The sequence below is a fragment of the Rhinolophus hipposideros genome (assembly GCF_964194185.1).
Source record: "Rhinolophus hipposideros genome assembly, chromosome: 6".
NCBI lineage: Eukaryota > Metazoa > Chordata > Mammalia > Chiroptera > Rhinolophidae > Rhinolophus > Rhinolophus hipposideros.
The window spans coordinates 70,964,734-70,984,425 of NC_138052.1; the positions used below are offsets into that span (position 1 = coordinate 70,964,734).

At 37.4% G+C, this 19,692-nt stretch overlaps 1 protein-coding gene across 1 annotated transcript in view; it reads left to right on the forward strand.

The window, feature by feature from the left end:
• Nucleotides 1-8,642, forward strand: part of LOC308498561 (aldehyde oxidase 2) — a gene marked incomplete at its 5' end in the record, with an annotated part of 71,099 nt that extends 62,457 nt beyond the window's left edge. The window contains 2 exons of the mRNA XM_081050783.1: nucleotides 5,360-5,436; nucleotides 7,100-8,642. Coding sequence (XP_080906909.1) covers nucleotides 5,360-5,413 — 54 coding nt within the window. The 3' untranslated portion in view covers nucleotides 5,414-5,436; nucleotides 7,100-8,642. The remainder of the gene's footprint in view (nucleotides 1-5,359; nucleotides 5,437-7,099) is intronic.
• Nucleotides 8,643-19,692: the final 11,050 nt, after the last annotated feature.

A 19,692-nucleotide genomic window follows, 5' to 3' on the forward strand; every position in this document is an offset into this window, starting at 1 on the left:
CATTTCAGCCGAGGCCTGAATGAAGTGAAATAGCAAACAGAAAGCGAACGAGCAAGTATCCAGCTGATAATGGTGTGTTCAAGGCAGAGCCTAGCTAGTGCAAAGGCCCTGAGGCAGTTTCAATGGATTCAAAGTAGCCTAAGACTAAATAACCCTCAAAAATAAATGGCCTCTGGGTGATGAACACACAATGGGATTTATAGATAATGTAATACAGAATTGTACACCTGAAATCTATGTAATTTTACTAACAAATGTCACCCCAATAAATTAAAAATAAATAAATAAATAAATAAATAAATGGCCTTCTTCTTAAATTTTTGATCTTGCCTCTATGGTAGAAAAACTTGTAACTGAAAGGTTACAATTGTTGTTCTCCCTGGCAGAGAGATAAAAGAAATAGAAATCTGTGGCTGCACCACTTATCTTCTTCTCTGAGGTACTATCTTCAGAGATAGTACTTCCACTCTGCAGCTTTCCTGGCAACTAGCCTCTATCACAATCCAGGTCTACTTCTTCAGATCTTTAGAAATTATAGTTTATTCACACAGCAGGACTCCTGAAGTTCTTATAACCCGACTCCCTATTCAGACCAGTCTCTTTAAAGCATCTTGGAACAAATCTGAGCCTGTATGAGAATTTACATTTGATGGAACTACAACATGGTTTTCTAACTGAAATATATAATAATTCACACTGGTGTACAATGCTGTATTATGCCAAAAAAAATTTTTTGACAAATACAGATGTTAACACTCTTTATATTTGACCTTCGAATACTGTTGTCAAAATAATTTGTTCATGTGAAAAGATGAATGTACTAGAACATGAGCATTAGAAAGTCCAAAACCTTCTCTTTTAATAACCTCCTTATAACCGTAAGGTCCATAACAGCCTGCCTGTATCTATTTCCTTAATAGAAATAACAGTCGAACACTCAATACTTCTCCTTTTGGGATTAAATAAAATATAAATTGAAATGCATGTAACAATACTATGTAAATACAAGTCACCCTGTAAATATTGGAGCTAAGGTCCCCCTCACATGTCCATAACTATTAAAGATCTTCTTCAAAATGTGTCCCTCCCAAAGAGCTTCCATATTAAATCAAGTTGACTTGCTGAGGGCAGAAAAAACAACTCTTAATTAAAACTTGCAGCCTCATTTTCATGGATAATTAGCTTCAAGCTTCAACAAAGAGCAGGCATTGGTAAGAAGGCTAGAGCACTTTTGTTACAAAAAGTTCTACTATTTGAGCAAGCATTTACTATATCAAAACTTTTTTACCTGTGTGGCTTTGGTTACCTTGCTCACAGTTGTTGATTGTGGCTTTCATCCCTGGGCCCTTGCTCAGATGGTTAACTCCTGGTCAGAGCTGTGCTGCTGGTGATGGTTTCTTCTCTGAGCCCAGCAGAGCAGTCTGGCTCAGCCAGACATGGCCAAAAAAAAAATATCTATATATTATTTCCTTTGAGGGGATGAGAGAAGAAAGAAAAATGTATTTCTTGGGAAATGTGTTTTGTGTAGTCATTTAAATTCCACCCTCAAAAAAGGAAATTTCCCTTAAAGATATATAGAAAATACATAATTAATTCTTTCAAATTAGGACTTTTCCTTAGAAACAGGGATTTGGGGTTTTTTTGTGGGTTTCTTGTTTGTTTGTTTGTTTGTTTGTTTTATCTTTAGGATTCAGAGACATGAAGAGTTCCCCAGCCTTAAAAATTAGAAAAATACTGCCTTAGCAATATTGGCAGTAGTAGGGCAAATACAAAAAACCTTGTTACTTTGTTATCACTAGCCGCAAAAATTATTTATTAAAGTAACTACAGAAACGGGTATGTGTGGGCTGTCATAGTGGGAGGCCATGTAAAGCCAATTATCAGATTCCTTTTCCCTCTCCTGGGAGCTAAAATCAGGCAACTCAGCTTAGAAACAAGTTTGTAAACACTCACCCAAAATTTTGAAGAAGCAGTTTCATAATGCTGACTCATAAGGAATCCTTGCAACCAGGATAAATGGTTATGTCATGTGTTAGGCTGAGCCCTGATTTTATGGTAATGGGAAAAAGTCCTTTCATTCTAGCCCAGTACCCATTCAAAATGGCCATACCTGTCCTGCCCCTGTTATTCTATCAGGTTGGCAAGTGTCCAGTCTCCAAAGGCCTGTACCTTCCCCGCTCTGCAAACCCTGCTCCAACCTCCGTCCACCCACTCTCTTCCCTCTCCACCACTACCGCCCTCACCACCCGAGTGTTTCATTTTCTCTTCCTGCTTCTTTCTCATTTCTGGATGCCCAGACTCAGTGAGAGTTGGCAGCATGAAAAGTACCACCTGTTTAGTTCAGTAAAGGAAACCCTTCCTGCCAGATATAGGAAGAGAAGCATATAAACATTTCCTGCACTGCAGGCAGCCTGGTTTACCTACACTACCCTCAGCTGGTTCACCCCCAAATACTAGTCTTCAACCCCATATCCTATGCACAGCCTTGCATGTCTCTGAGCTGGGAGACTGCATTCTATTTCCTATGGTTCTGGAACCTACCCCCACAACCCGTAGAAGCATGTTGTCTGTCTCCTATCTATGCTGCTGAACGCTAAGCCACAGACAACTGGCAGAGCCTTCAAGCTGCACAAACACACCCAGTCACACGGATTCTGTGAGATGGAACACAGAGCCAGACTACACGACTCAGGAGCAACTCAGAGGGGAGGCGCCCATGGTGCCTTTCTTCCTCACAATGCTGAGCCGGTCATCCTGTTCCAATGAGATGTGCATACACACCCACAAACACACAGTGCGCACACATTCAGACAGGCGTGTACTCATTCTTCACCACATTCTTCTCCTCCCTTCCTGTCACACTCTCTTGGAAGAGGTTCACTGATTCCAAGTTGAACATGCTTGTCCCAGGTTGCAGGGACTGAATCTGTTCTCTTCAATGCTTGGTGACATGTCACACAGTGGCCTTTCTTACTATCGAAAGGGGATTATCTGATACTATTATTAAGTGTGTTTTTGTATCTAAAAACTCCCCTACCTGGTCTCTGGAAGGTTACTTCTTCAGGTGGGAGAATCAAGGGAAGGGAAGCACCTAAAAAGGAAGAGGGCAAATCTGGAGGCATTCCTCAGAATAAGAGAGGGAATGAGCAATGCAGAATGTAAAACAGGAAAAAGGCAGCCACCTGATCCGGTCAGAGAAAAGAGTAACAGTGCACTGTTTCAACTTAGTTAAGTCATGGCCCTGGAGTCAGAGGGACCTGGGTTGGAATCCCAGATCTACCTTTAATGATGTATTTAACGTTTCTGATCACTCAGTTTCCTTATCTATAAAATAGAGAGGAAAGTATGTGGAGAGAATAATTCTAATTACACGGTGGTTGTAAGGTTTGAATAAGATAACACGTGAAAAACATTTAGCAGTTGTCACATATAGGAAGCGATGATGATGGTGATGAGTCAGCATTCGCCAAGAGCCCCTTCAAATTTCTGTGACTATTGGGACTCACAGAACTTCAAATGCTGTTACATTCATAGTTATGGTTTATTATAGTTATGGTTTATCATGTGAGCCTTAGGAGGCTCACATGAGGCTTAGCGTTCAGGGTTCTTATTGTTAGGGCTCAGTTGAATAGGCATATAGGTCACCTGCATAGCTGACCTTAGTTACTCAGTGTCCAGCCCTTCCAGAGGTCAAATGATACTATATGGCCAAAGGCCTCAGATAAACAAAGACACTCTTATCAAGCAGGATATTTCAAGGGTATAGGTGTTAGCTCTCAGGAGCTGGTCAAGGGCTAAACCTTTCTTTAGAATGTGCGTTGTTTGGACAGCCCAGGCCTGCTGAGTTAATCCTTCACCACACAATAATGATGATGAAGAATCCTGGATTGATGGCAACTACCACTGACACTAGGCCTCCACACCAGTGAGATTGGGCACAGACCTATCTCAGAAGCTGTGATTTCACTAAAAGAGGACTCTGTCTTGATGGCCATCATGAATATATCGCCTTCATTATAGCTATCAAGAACCAACCGGGTGAAAGAAGAGGAGGGAGGAAGGGGTTGATGGCACTAAACAAAGAGAAGATAAAGGGAAGATCACCAAAGGCCAACAAAGAGCAGCTTAAATCCCAGGTCTGGATCTTTGAGACCACAAAAGAAAGTTATGTCCTCACTCCAGGAGCTAGAGAGTAGGTGATATCCAAGAAAGCTGGGGTAGTCAAGAAAATGAGTATTGATCTAAATCCCAAAGCAGAGGGTGTTCCAGGAACTCAGGTCTGGTGAAAAGAATAGGAAGCAGATTTTTGGAAGAGACTAAAAATTCTCATCCACCTTTAGCAAAAGAGTTGACCTGAATTTACCTCAGACTAGACTGAGGAGCTTTGTCCAGTGTCCAGCTCAGCCCAAGTGAAACAAGCTGATTCTAAGTAAGATAGCCAAGCAACTCCCATAGCAGCAGCTACATAGAGAATCAAGGAAGCCCTTTAAAAAGGCAAACATAGCCCCCATTTATATTTCAATACAGATTAAGAGTAAACAATAAGAATGAAAGATATACTGACAGGAGTTAGGAGTTGGGTTGTTGCTTCTGTTTACTTTGGGTTTTGTCTTCTTTTTGTATTTTTCTGAAATAAATATTAGGAGAAAAGCTTTTCAGAATCTTTGTAACGTTCCATTAGTTATGGAAAATTTGTGTTTTTAATACATTTGTAACTAAAAGTCAACTCTTCAAACAAAAACATGACAACAACAGAGGTGAGGAATATATGTTCTGCTTTTGGGCCAAACCTAAGGGGGAGAATTCCCAGCAGAGGAAACAGAAATTGGGAACCACAAGAACAAAAAATAAACAAGTTGAATCTTGGGACTTTGTAGCCCAGGATATTGAAATGATCTCGGGGTTTAACTAGCAAAGGTTCGGTACAACTCCAACTATTTGGCTGAAGGTGTAGACGGGCTGTTCTCAGTCACTGCACAGGTGTCCAGGTCTACGGACTCCAAAGCAAACAACTCAGCCTAACCACTTCCCTTTTCCATCCCCCACCCCTACCCCACAAATGTTTTCATAGAATATGTAATTGCCTTTGGGATTCACATCTTGGAAGCAAAGAAGATAGGTAACTAATCCAAGTACCCTCTTATTTAGCAACATTAAGTGTAGCAGAAATCACAATACTGACTCACTGTCTTTTAAGGATTGTCACTTGAAAGGAATGGTACAGTCCCATTCCCTCCAAAAAATTATGCCTCCTTCCATCAGAAATTTTTTGCAAAACTTACAGATTTGATATGATTTTCCTGATGAAATATTGCAATGGTATTATGATATTAAATATTGTATTTGCTTTCTTTCTTAGATCCCAAGAGATGACCCTAAGACATTTAAACCTTGGTCTATCCCTATAGCATAACACTGCTATCATTTCCTTAAAAGGTAAGATCAAAAAGCTGAAGATAATTACTCAGAAAGAAAAAAATGTATCAGCCAGCCCAGTGACTTTCAAACTGTGTTTTATGGAAATTCAGGATTGCGCAAGTGTACTTTAATTTTTAAATCTTATCCAGTATTTTAATTCTTTAACAGTAAACAAGCATGGTTTTGGATGCTGACAAAGGAAAGTCAGGGTGTTTAACCCGAAATAAGTTTTTATTTTAAAATAAAATTTAAAATGACAATGCTGTGGATTAAGATATTTTAAAGATCCTACTCCCCGATTCCTTTGAGAATCACAACTTGAATGCAAAACACCACATTAAAATCTATTGATTATTACATTTATAATTAGCCAGTGCTATTTGAAAGAGTTACCTATTTGTATTCCTTGAATTCAACTGCTATGATTTTGGACTGCTGTTTAACACAAAATGCAGAACACTAAAGGCTTTGGAGAGTTAACCTACCCTGAAACTGCCTGGGAAATAGATGCTGATAAAAGAAACAGATTTTCATTATTAGAAAATTAAACTTCTGCTCTTCGGCACACTTAATGGGCAACATTAAAAAAAAAACTGAAAACAGAAGAGAACTACATCATGGATTCAGAGAAAACAAAGTTTTTTTCATCAAATTCTAATCTTCTGATTAAAAGTCTAAAAAAACCCACAAGTATTAACATATATATGTTTAATTGCATCGTACTTTGTCAGACAAGAGTTTACATTGATGGATTTGCTAAAGTAGACTCAATAATTGATGAGATCTTTGTTTATTCTTTCACAATAACAACAAAAATCAAAATAGGCAATATTTAAAATTGTATTGTAAATTATTATAAAATAGTAATTTAAAACAAACACCCAGGTATGGAGGGCAGAATACCTGAATTCTTTAGTTATTCTCTCTCTTTCCATCACTCTCTAAGTATTAAAGTTAAATGTGACTATGATGGCAAATCCACTCTAATTCCTATGCAAAAACATGGTATGTAAAGTGTATAGCACTCTGACATTAGTACTCAATAAAGGATAGCTGCACACACACACATATGTTAAATGCCAAATTTTAACAAATTAGAGATCACCAATGAATGAACTGGGTTGTCAAGGTTTCATACAGATTTTAAAATAAAGACCATCCTCAGATAGCAAGTCAAATTTAAAAAACAAAAACAAAACAAAAAAACCTCTTGCCACTTTACTACTTACAACTATTTCTGTGTGCAGAATTTTTCCCATGTTGAACAATTAAAACAAAATGTATATATAAATTGTATTCTGAATCTTTAACTGTCATCATTTGTCTACAGTTTCAAATTTTTACATTCTTCAGAGTAACATAAGTATTCTCATATTTGTCTGATAAGCAAGTGTTAAATTGACCTTATTAAATTTATACCACACTAAAATCATATGTGTGTGTGTGTGTTCCCCATAACATTTTAAACCACTGTTAAAATGTGTGAAAATCTCTGATCTCATCCAGCTTCTTATTTTAAAAATGAAGATATGGAGGTAAGGGAGAATAAATAACTACCTCAATGTACTTATTCATGTCTGTAAAGTTTACCAATCCAATTTTTCAGCTATTTATTGTTCTCACATACGAAAGTTGAGGAATTTGCACAATTTTATAATTATTCTCTTTTCTTTTTTCCCAGGTGTTTCAATTTTTCAGAAGTGAAAAGATTACTTGTTAATCCTAATTGGAATCCACACTGATATTCTTATACTGTTGTGAAAAAAATTACACAAAATTTAGAAATATTATTCAAACCTAATTACATTAACAAGATGAATCATTATTTGCAAATTATTTACTTAGACTTTCTAGCTTAGAGGCCACCAAACAAACCACTGCAATAGTCCCAGCAATCAAGTTGAATGCTGATTTGTTTCTGAAGATATGTAAATATTGCTGTAAAAACAAAATTTTCCTTTGTGTGTCCATCCAATCTAACTGGACTGGTAATAGCAGTTACAATCCTAGAATGAAAGACACTTCTCAGTAGATAAACATGTGATTACTTTTTCTAGGGATGTGTTTGATGCAGTGGCCACAGGTAGGGACACCAGAAGAGTTCTACAAGGTTTGGTTTGGTTTTTACTGTGGATTAGCTATGTGTCTGTGTATGTGCATTTGACAGCAAAGGATTGGTATTTTCCTCGTGTAGATCAGCTATTCAACTGGTTAACAATCCTTTGGAATTTGGGGGGGAAAAAACAATGTAAAAACATTTTCAATATATCACAAAACCCTTTTTTAAAAAAATTTGTTTATGAAACACATGCGATCTGGTATCAGAGTTTCGGAAATACTTCATTGCTCACTTGCCCGTATAGCGAAGTGGGTAACACAGAGCAAAAGAATTCTAAATTGTAATCATGCCCATGTTGTAGTTGAAAACATGCAGGATCCACCAAATTCCATTACTCTGAGTTTTAGAGGTCTTCAGAGGAGAAACGAATTAGGCCTTATTTGATCAGAAAGATAGGGGGTAAACTGATCCTCTATCAGCCAGAATTCACATGACCAGGCTCACCAAGGCTTTGTCGGCATTGACTCCTGAAGTAAATGGAGGAGAGGCTGAGCTGCGAGGCTTGGTGATCAGTGAGACAAGGTAAAGATTAGGCATTCCGTACAGGCTGCAGGAGGTAAAGGTCACAGGAGGCACAGAGCCCGTCTGATTGAAGGGACTGGGATATAGCTGTCCAAGGCCCATCCGTTCGCTGTCTTGTAGGCTCCACTAGGACCACAGGAGGCCAAGGGAGGAAGTGGGACAGGGGCACAAAGAGAAAGGAGACAGGAGCAGAGGGTCGTGGACAGGACAAAAATTACACAAGATTTTTGCACCCTTGAGCAGAAGAGCTGGGGAATTTAGAAGGAGTAGTTAGGGTGAAATAAGCTGAAAGTAATAAAAACAATGTTGGCTCTTGAAAATAAAATCCTTAACTGCATAACTTAATATGAATGTGAGAAATGTGTTTTATCATTTTAAATGATGGTGACTATAACTTGTCATTTTTTTAATTTGGTCTGTTAGAGCTATGGATGGCTGCGGGCCATTTCCCATTTGTCATCACTGAGAACTAGAAAACATTAAAAATAGAGGGATCTGAATAAAAATTGTTTGAGTGAGTTGGTGCACTAAAATCTGGATGGCATGGATATGAATAAAATACTTTTTTTGAAAGACACATTGGAAGCCAGATGCTTTAAGCCAGTTCTTTGGGCTCAATAAGCATTGTTAAAGGATTAAACTTTACTAGATTTTTTGACTAATTAATACAGTCACATGGTTCAAAAATATGAAACGGTATATAGTGCGAAGACTTACTTTCAGACCATCGCCATCCAGCCAATTCTCATACAAGCATAGTGTAACCACTTTCATTAGCTACTATTTATTTATTTATTTATTTATTTATTTATTTATTTATTTTCCCTTCAGAATAGCTGGTCCCAGAATGCCCAGCCACTGTTGTCAAAATTTGAGCTATTCTCCGCTGGTCCAACACATGGATGGGACACAAAGGCCAAAAGTTGGGATGTTGTGTTAGGAGAAGTCTAAGGCACCTGGTTCCTGCCCCTGTTACACTAGCTGGACCTACTAAGTGAGATGTTGTTCCCCTTTTCTCTGTCTAAACAATTCCACCCCTTACCCCATGTCAGCAGTACCCAGGTGCCCACAATCGTGAGGAACTATGACCCTAAACGCTCATCATGGCTCTGTGGATCCTCCTATTTCTTCCCGCAGGGTCTTGGGTGCACAAGAGGCATTTGTACTCTTGCCTTCTGAGCCTCGGCACTCTGAGTGGGTTTTCTCTCCTGTAAAGGAAAAACAACTTACTCCTAGCTCTACCCCAGGAACAGGAACAGTGAAAATTAACACTTGCTCAGTCTCACATAATTGGGTAGACAAATAGCAAAAATGTATGCTTTCTGATTCAAGATGCGAAAGAGAAGTAAAAAATTAGGCAGAAATAGTTGGAGACAGAAAATAAAGACTTTTTTGCAGTCTCCCTACACAATGTTGAATGAGTTGAGATCAAGATATCACTGAGTGCAAAACAAGACTGTTTTTTCTTTGGCACAGCCACAAAGGCAGGACAGACACCCCCATCCTCCCTTAACGTCACGTTTAGATGATGTCACCAGTGGTCTAGCAGGTCTTGCTCCAAACCATTCTGCACGTAGCTGTCAGGTTAATCTTTCTCAACATGCGTAACTACCCACCCTCACTGGGTAAAAGAGTAGCATTCAACAGGACAGTTTCTTCTTCTGAAAAGGATTGTACTATCATTTGTGTAGTAGCTACCTGTTGTTCTTATCTGCATGGGGTCTTTTCCTTTGGGAAAAAGGAAGTCGACCTGTAGTCGACTCCATGTGTCCCAGGAGGGCTGCTGGGAAAGGCACAGGATAAGCTCGGTCTGAGTCTCACTCTTGAGAATTACTCTTGAGGAAGACACACAAGATTAAAAGGCCACTGGGGCAGATTGCCTGATGGCCAGGCCGTGCAGAGTAAGTCTACCAGCTCTGCTGCTGATATCCTAGAGGTGCCCCTGGCCCGGGGCACCTCAACGCCTGCTTCTTTAGCTCTTCCCTCAATTCTGTGAGCTACCCACTGTCTCCAATTGTATTAGTTTCCTACTGCTGCTGTAACAAATAACCCCAAAGTGGGTGGCTTAAATATTTATTCTCTCACACTTCTGGACACTGGAAGTCTGAAATCAAGGTATTGGCAGGTTCATGGGTTCTAGGGAAGAATCCCCCCTTTCCTCTTCTGATGGTTCTTTGGTGTTCCTTGGCTTGTATCTGCATCATCCAATCTCTGCCTCCATCATCACATGGCCATCTCCCCTGCGTGTCTATGTCCAACTCTTCCTCTCCTTTCTCTTATAAAAACACCAATTACTAGATTTAGGGCCCACCCTATTCCAGTGTGATCTCCTCTTAATTAATGACATCTGCAAAGACCCTCTTTCCAAACAAAGCCACATTCTGAAGTTCCAGGTAGACATGAACTGGGAGTTGGGGGGGGGGGACACTATTCCACCCACTATGCCAGTAAACCTTTCTGAGGCTGACAGACAGTTTTTAGTTGGAAGTGACCTGTCCTCCCTCGTACCCCTATTGTACCTGGTTCTTCCATCACACCATCTATCTACATGTGTGACCTCCCTTTCTAGACTATAGACCCACTGATGGTGGCAGAGACTGTATTTTACTCATCCTTTACCACACGGTGTATCTCAGACTGATACTTATACATGTATGAAGGAAGAACAAACTAATGTTCTCTATTCAAACAGAAACTGTTTATGAAACCTATACTTTGTAACGCAGATACCCATGAGCTGAGATGTAATGAAGATAAAAAGAAAGAAGCTAAAGCTCTTTGACAAAGAAATCAGGCTTTATGTTGTTATTGGATTTTAATCTGTTGGAGTCTCTCTTTATTTCACTTGTACATGTTGAGAAAAATTTTCCAAAACTTGCAAATAAGGGGGAAAAATACTATGGGCTCTTTCAATGTCATACTCCAGCACTAATAAGGAATCTGATGTTTTAGGGCTGCCCTGTTCAGTTTGGTGGCCACAGGCAGCTATCTAAATTTTCATTTTAATCAATGAAACAAAAAATTCAGTTCCCTTGGCTGTCCTAGCCACCTTTCAAGTACTCAATAGTCACCTGTGGCTAGTGGGTACAATGTTGAACGGTGCCATGTTCATCATCCTCGAAAGTTATATTGGACAGTACTGTTCTAGGGAAATGTATTTACTGTTTATTAGGGTTCAGAATCTGAAAAATTTGGTCTTGAGAGAGGCAGTCTCTAGAAGCTGGAAAAGACAATGAAATGAATTTTCCCCTAGAGTCTCCAGAAGGAACAACCCTGCTAACACTTTGATTTTAACCCAGGATACTTTGATTTTAGCCCACGTGACCCATTTTGGACATCTGGCATCTATAACTGTAAGATAATAAATCTGTGTTGTTTTAAGCCACCAAGTTTGTGGTAATTTGTTATGGCAACAATAGGAAACTAATACAGGTGTTAAACTTGTAGGACATTAACAAATTGCAAATGATTTCTGTATAGTTGAAAAAAATACCCCAAGGGTATCAATTGTTTTGCCCTGTAGGACATTAACCAGTTTTGCTTTGGTTTTCAGGTTTTGGGTTTTTTTTGGCCTAACTCTGTAATCTTATTCTGACATTCTTTTTCCATAACAGTTTCTCGTATCTTCCTTTAAATTTGTGTTATCATCTTGGCTCTTTCATTGACTATACTATATCTTTGAACTTGCTCACTATATATTGTACAAGAGTCATGGTTTAATATTTTTAAAGTTAGATGCTGACATGCAGCTATCAAGGAAAAACAGGCAGACACGGGACTCTACGTCAGAAGTGCTTACACAATTTTTATGGTGGTGAATCTGATGAACATAGTTCATTTACAATTTAAGTGAATAAATTTCATATCCTACAACAAATATAACTTATTAACTCAATGTAACCCATAGATGATTACATTCCAGGAAGAAGATATAAAGAATTTTGTCTTAACTTTGAATAAACAGCCTAATGTAATTAACATTAAATGTATAACTAAGGATGAACTTCTTCCTTTTTTAAGGAAAATATAACAAGAGCAGAGCCTTTGCCAATTTAAATAAGATCTTTTCCCACCTGTTTGGTCTCTTTGTTCCTTGTGCTCAAGAAATTTCTGGAATATAAATGCTCTCCAAGGCTTATCGAAGCACACAGTACATTGAAAATGCAGAGTACTTGATATTTTTCCTCCCCAGGCCTTTGAAACACCACTGTGACAATAGTTTATTTATACTTTGAACCAAAAACTAGATGAATCAAAGTTTAGGAGCTTATCATTTCAATTTCCACATCGTATTTTCAAGTTGCTCACAATCCATAAACATTGATGAGATTTCATGTACATACAAAAAAATACCTTTTTACCTGGGTTCTAAAAGTTCTTCATGGAACTTATGTATTTAAAAATGTGAGTTGAATTCAAGTAATAGATGTAGAAAACTAATGGAGAATTTCACATTAGCACTTCCTCAAATGAGTCACCTGGTGCTGAGCACCTCTTTTGTGGGCAAGCTTTATTGTATAATGTCCTCTAAGGGTACAAACTTCATAACTGGTCAGATTCTAAAAAAAGAAGCTACCTTTTAAAAGAAAACTATTTTTATCCCAGAAAGACCTGGGAAATTCTTTAAAACAGATTTAATACTGCATTTTAAGAGTGGAACCTGAAATGCATCATAAGAAAAAGGTTCTATTTTTTCTCATCTGATAAATTGACATTAAATTCACTTAATGGCAGTCCAGCCTTCTTTTGGAAGAATACTCACTCACCATCAATTATATTATAGTTAGCTTACTTTGAAAGTAAGACAGCCCTACTTACTCACAAAGTTTCTATCAAGAATTATAAAATGCATGTGCAAATATTTTTTAAACAGTAACATCCTCTATAAATATAAGGTCTACTATGACTAGTCTATTACTACTAGTAGTAACAGTACACACCAAGCATGGTAGTAGTAGTACTAGCAGTAGTAGTAGTATTACTGCTACCGCTGCTGCTGCTGCTACTAATACTACTACTATTACTACTACTACTAATAAAGCAGTGACTAAGTTCTATTTAGTTTAGTTGCTTTTTCATTTTGGGTAAATAACTTTATATCACACAGAGGCCCCTCCAAAAAATGAAATTTGGAGTTATAAAAAAACATCAAAGAGAGATGGCCACCTTAATATGCCAGGCAACAGTTGAACATACATTTGAGATAATTTTCTAACACAGAAATGTTTAGATACAGGTCACCAGTAAGATTTCTTGTTCTTTAGTTGCATTTAAATACACTAAGAGATATGAATTAATAAGCAATAAACAGTCTGTCTCAAACAATTCTATAGCTAACAATTATACCATATGCTATGACAGTTAACTTTGTTGGTTTCATTGGGGGTTTTATTTTTTAATAAATGTCTTGAATATTACATAACTTAGAATGTAGATATTACGGTCATCCAAAATATTACTTACTTGACAAGTCACCTCAGTGCATATTTTCTAAATAAACAGTGTATATTTTCTAAAAAAACCTCTTTACAGGATCAAAAAGTTTTTATCTTAACCTACCATGAGAGATAGAATACCAGTTTTCTTGAATCTCTAAGTTTTAAAAATATAAATAATAGCGTGTGTTTGTTTAAAAGGGGAGAAACAATCCTCTTAAAAGAATAACTTATTTAGCAAATTTTAGTAAAATGTTCAGGTAATTAGCAATGCTAATTTTTTATTTTTCATTATGTTGATTGTAACAAATAGCATTAATGGACAAATAACTATTAAAATTATTCTATGCAGCAAGTGAATACATACATACATGACATATTTAACACATTTTCATCTAAAATGTAATTATTTGAAAGCTCACTGCACCTCAAACCCTTTTCATTGTAAAAATTTTGTGGAGCTTATGAAAATGCTTGTAGCCATGCACACATACGTGTGCACACCATTATGTGTGCACACCATGCACACATAATGCATATATATGTGCATTATATATATGATACAATATTTAAGCCAGGTTCGTGAGGTATTCTACAATCATCTATCCAAAGCACATAAATACTTTTCCCAGACCATTTTCCAAGGGAAGCAGTGTGTTTTTCAAAACAAGCCTTTGGCAGGTGACCCGTTAGCTCAGTTGTTTAGAGTGTGGTGCTAATAACACCAAGGTTACCAGTTTGATCCCTGCATGGGCCACTGGGAGTTGCGCCCTCCTTAAAAAAAAAAAAAAAGAAAGAAAAAGAAAAAACAAAAACAAACCCTTGGCATCTTCCTAGTTGCTGGAATAAAGACCTATTGTTACTTGTCCTAGAAAAAAAAAATTTATCTATTTCCACCACCAAAGCAAAAACAAGCTCACAATAACAAGCACCTTCATCTAAATAGGTGGAAATTTTATATCTAAAAATACTACCATGCTTCTCCGAAAATAAAACCTAGCAGGACCATCAGCTCTAATGAGTCTTTGAAGCAAAAATTAATATAAGACCTGGTGTTATATCATATTATATTATATTATATTATATTATATTATATTATATTATATTATACCTAGTATTATATTAATTATATTATATATTATATTATACCCTGTCTTATACTATATTATATTAGACCCGGCATTATATTATGTTAAAATAAGGCCGGATCTTATATTAATTTTTGCTCCAAAAGACGCATTAGAGCTCATGGTCTGGCTACGTCTTATTTTCGGGGAAACACGGTATGGGGAATTTACAGCAATGGCAGAGTGAAGAGGTCAGCAAATCCTCTCCAAAAATACTACAAAACTGGGCAAAGTAATCCAAAACTACCATTTCAAGAATCCAGAAATCAACCAAATGTCAACAACAAATTGAGAAGTGTTTATTCATGAAAAACTGCTAAACTTTAGGTGAAAACAGGAGCAGGGGAGGTCTGTGGCACTATTCTCTGGAAGGAAATAATAAAGAGCAGAGTGGAAATCAATGAAATAAAAACATACATACATATATATAGAGAGAGAGAGATTAATGAAACCAAAAGATTTTGTTTCTTTGAAAAAAATCAACAAAATTGATCAAACTTTAGCTATACTGACAAGAAAATAAAAGAGAAGACACAAATTACCAAAATCTGGAATGAAAGAAGGGACATCATTACCAACTTTAAGATATTAAAAGTATTGTAAGAGAATATTATGAACTTTATGCCAACAAATTAGACAACTTAGATGAAATGACAAATTCCTAGAAAGACACAAATTACCAAAGCTGACTCACAAAGAAATAGAAAATCTGCATTGCAGCTTTGTTTACGGTGGCCAAGACATGGAAACAACCAAAATGTCCTTCGATAGATGAATGGATAAAGAAGTTGTGGTACAAATACACAATGGAATACTATTCAGCGTTAAGGAAAGATGATATAGGAGCATTTGTGACAACATGGATGGATCTTGAGAGTATAATGCTAAGTGAAATAAGTCAGACAGAAAAAGCAGAGAACCCTATGATTTCACTGATATGTGGTATATAAACCAAAAACAACAAAAGAGCAAGACAAACAAATGAGAAACAAAAACTCATAGACACAGACAGTAATTTAGTGGTTACCAGAGGGTAAGGGGGTGGGGGGTGGGTGATGAGGGTAAGGGGATCAAATATATGGTGATGGAAGGAGAACTGACTCTGGGTGGTGAACACACAATGGGATTTATAGATGATATAATACAGAATTGTACACCTGAAATCTATGTAAATTTACTAACAATTGTCACCCCAATAAATCTAATTTAAAAAAAAAGAAATAGAAAATCTGAATATATCTATAACAAGTAATTGAATTATTAATTTAAAATCTTCCCACAAAGGAATGCCCAGGCATGAATAGCTTCATCGATTAATTCTGTCAAATATTTCAAAAAGAAATAATATCAATCCTACACACGTGTTATGAAGACTGCCAAGAATGATTAAGGAAATATTTTCATTTCTCAAGTCAATCTTAATTCAAAGTAGGGAAGCCAATCTGGCCTATCGATGATGAAGAAAAGTTCCAACATACTTTCATCATAAGAGATTCCCTTGGATGTTGCTAATATTTTACCCAAACTTTATACTTACATGCTGGATTTTGCAAGGACTACAAATTACAGAATTCTTAACTAAGATCTGAAGTCTAAATGATGAAATTTTGCATAGCACTAACAAAACAAAAGCAAATTTGATGTAGTCTTGGGCCTTATTTTATCAGAAGTTCCCCCAAAGATCTGATTTACCCCTCTGCTCCATAAGCTCATCATTTACACTAGTAAGGTATTTATCAGGTAGGCATACAATACATTTCCGGGAAATCCAATCAGTTCAAGGGTACCAACAAAAAGATATATGTCTGTGTAAGAATATCGACACCTGTAGAGAGGTTTTATAAAAATTTAAGTCAAATGGACGCTGAAGCTGATCATGCTTATGCCCAGAAGCAAGATCTCAACAGATTGAGAAAAATGCTTCAGAGAATAACAGTTTGGAGTTTCTTTAATGCATTTGAGATTAAGGAGGGAAATGTAAGGAAGATGACAAGAAGGTGGGAGAAAACAAGGCGGGAATTGAATAACAAGATAGTTAAGACTACCGTGTTTCCCCCAAAATAAGTCCTAGCTGGACCATCAGCTCTAATGTGTCTTTTGGAGCAAAAATTAATATAAGACCCGGTATTATATTATATTTATTATTATTATACCTGGTATTATAAGACCCAGTCTTATCTAACATGGTATTATATTATATAAGACTGGGTCTTACTATTATATTAAAATAAGACCGGGTCTTATGTTAATTTTTGCTCTAAAAGATGCATTAGAGCTGATTATCTGGCTAGGTCTTATTTTCAGCAAAACACGGTAAGAAAGGCTTAAGGGAAAGGGTAGTATTTGAGATAAGGCTTGAAATAATAAGTAGGATTTCAACAGTAAAAAATGAGGGAAGGACTTCTCAAGGAGAGAACAGACACAGTGTGTCCAGTCAGACTAAAGCTTAGAATTCAGTTGTGTGGAATCTTTACTGCCATGATACAGTTTACAAACATTTCCTGTTGTGGCATGGAATTAACCCCTAGTCATTCACAAAAGATGAAAGCATTCACATAAGACTCTATAAAGTGGGATAGTGAAGAAAGGTTTTATTCAAGTTACGGCAGAGAGAGAATGCCCATGGCAGTGTCCAAAGATGAGGGCTGCTGCGGGTAGTAAGGAGAGAAACACCAGGGGTGGTGTGTGGGGGGTGGGGGTGGGGTCGCTGGGGCAGAGTCCAGTCTGAGAGTGGACAGCTGCTGAGACAGAAGGGTAAGAGAGAATTATTGGCAGATTTCTATGCCAGGGTAGTCTGATAGCTGCACTAACTTCAGGTTAGCTTTTTCTTATATAGGAAAGACGGAGTTGGTTAGACAGGTTTGGGGGCTGACATCCCTTCCTGAGGTCTGTTCTGTTTGAAGACGATGTTATCTCGACTCCAGACTCGGACTTGGCCATAGCAGCCTGGGACTTTAATGTGTCACCAGTAAAAACTGCAAGAAGTTGTAAATTGGATTCCAGTGTGTGGGCGCCTGAGGATTAAGAAATTGCTCTTTCCCAGGTTAAGATGTTGTTAATTAACGAGGTATGGGTTTGCTTGAGAAAGGGAGCAGAGTTCTTCAATTAATCAGTGAGGGGAGAAACAAAGAGAAAACAGATGAATGTCAGGATGGATCAAACTGCAAACAAACTAACTATGGGTGGTTAGATAGCGAGCTATGCAGTGAGTTCAACTGCAAACTAGCTAAATCCAGCTGCGTTATTGATTCCCTGAATTTCACCCTTACATTTCCCATGCCAGCCCACTGCACCTACTCCTGTGGGCACACCAAAAGCATAGATAAGCTAGGCTGCCTGCCATGTACAATTCCCAGTAACTCCACTCCCTCTCTCACTTCCAAGAACATATATGCAAATAAGTAAGAATGAACTTAATAATCTTCAATCTGCTTTAATTTTTAAAGGAAATAAACTGCTAACTAAAATATAGTTTTCATTCAACATTGCTTGCTGCATACCCCACAATGGATGGTAATCATTGGTTAAGAACCAGTAATGTGATGGGAAGTAAAGGTGGAAAACATTGGTCAGAGCTATCCCTGGGTGGTCTCAAGTACAAACCAAGACAGTTAAACATTGAAGAGAAGTGACTCAGGCTGCATTTAGAAAGATTACTCTGGAAGTGTGGAGAAAGGAATAGCACACTTAGAAAGTTATTGCAAAAGTCCCAGTTAGTTAAGGGTAATAGAAGCCTAAATCAAAATGGTACTGAAAAAAGATGATAGAATTGAGAAATGCAACAAATATAGAAGATAAGCTTTGTGAGGGCACAGATCTAACTTGTCAGCTCTATAGCTCTAGTGGCCTTTTACCTCAATAAATATCTGTTGAATAGATAAATAAGATCTCGGTGGCAAGTGTATCGTAATGGTGGAACAAGATTACGTGATTTGAATCAAGCTCCTCCATTTACTAGCTCTATGACCTTGGGTAAGTTACTTGACTTCTCTATTCCTTAGTTTTCCCATCTATAAAATGGAGTTCATAATAGTCTGGACATAGGCAAAATCCCAACCTGTAGAGAATTTTATTTGTAAGAGTTTATGTGAGCCAAAACTGATGACAGTTGCTGGGAAGCACCATCTCAAATGCTCCACAGAGTAACAATTTTGCAGTTTCTTTTATGCATTTAAAATTAAGGAGAAATATAAGGAAGATTACAGGGAGGTAGGAGAAATCAAGGTAGGGATTGAATTATAAAATAGTTGGATTATGTGCTTTCTTGAGGGTCGTTAGTTTATTTCAAAAGCGTGTTAACCTAGATGCACAAAAACAATGGACAGGGCTCTTAAGGCAAAGATATACCTTATCTTTGACCTGCCCAGTTAGGAATTTATGATCAGCTCACCCTGTGAGGTTACTTTCCGTAGAACCTCTTTTCATCCATAATTGTTTCTAGATTACAGGGTAATTCTGAGCAATAAGATTAATATATAAAGTGCTTAGAAGAATGCACGACCCATATAGCTGGTACATAAAAGTAGTTAGTATTTTTATTAGTGAAACATTATATCCTTAACAGAACTTCAGGAGTGAGAAAAACAGTTTTGGGGAAGAGGAATCAACAGTACTAAGAGTTTTTAGTTTGGCGTTCAGTGTAGATACCAGATAATGTGGAGTAGGAATTTGGGGAAAAGGCTAGACTTAAAAGATCTGACTCTGGCCACTTCCCTCTGCTCCTCACATCCTTCTCATCTCCCATCAAGCTCCAGTCACACTACCCTCTTTGGGTTCCTCCAACATGTCTGTTCAGCCTGGAAGCACACAGAATCAGTACTCAACAAGTATTTAATTAGATAAATGTGGAATCTTTTAAATGGAAATAAAAGTTAAATCTCTAGGAATGTATGAGACTACCTTGTGTGGACAAAAAAGAGGTAATAAATCTAACCAAAAGTAACCTCACCTCACAGGGTGATCTGATTGTAAATTCCTAACTGGTCAAATCACAGCGGGTAGTCATGCCCCAGGCCTCTTTAGTAAAAGGTTTTTTAAGCAAGTCCTGTCCATTGTTTTCGTGTCTAGGTTA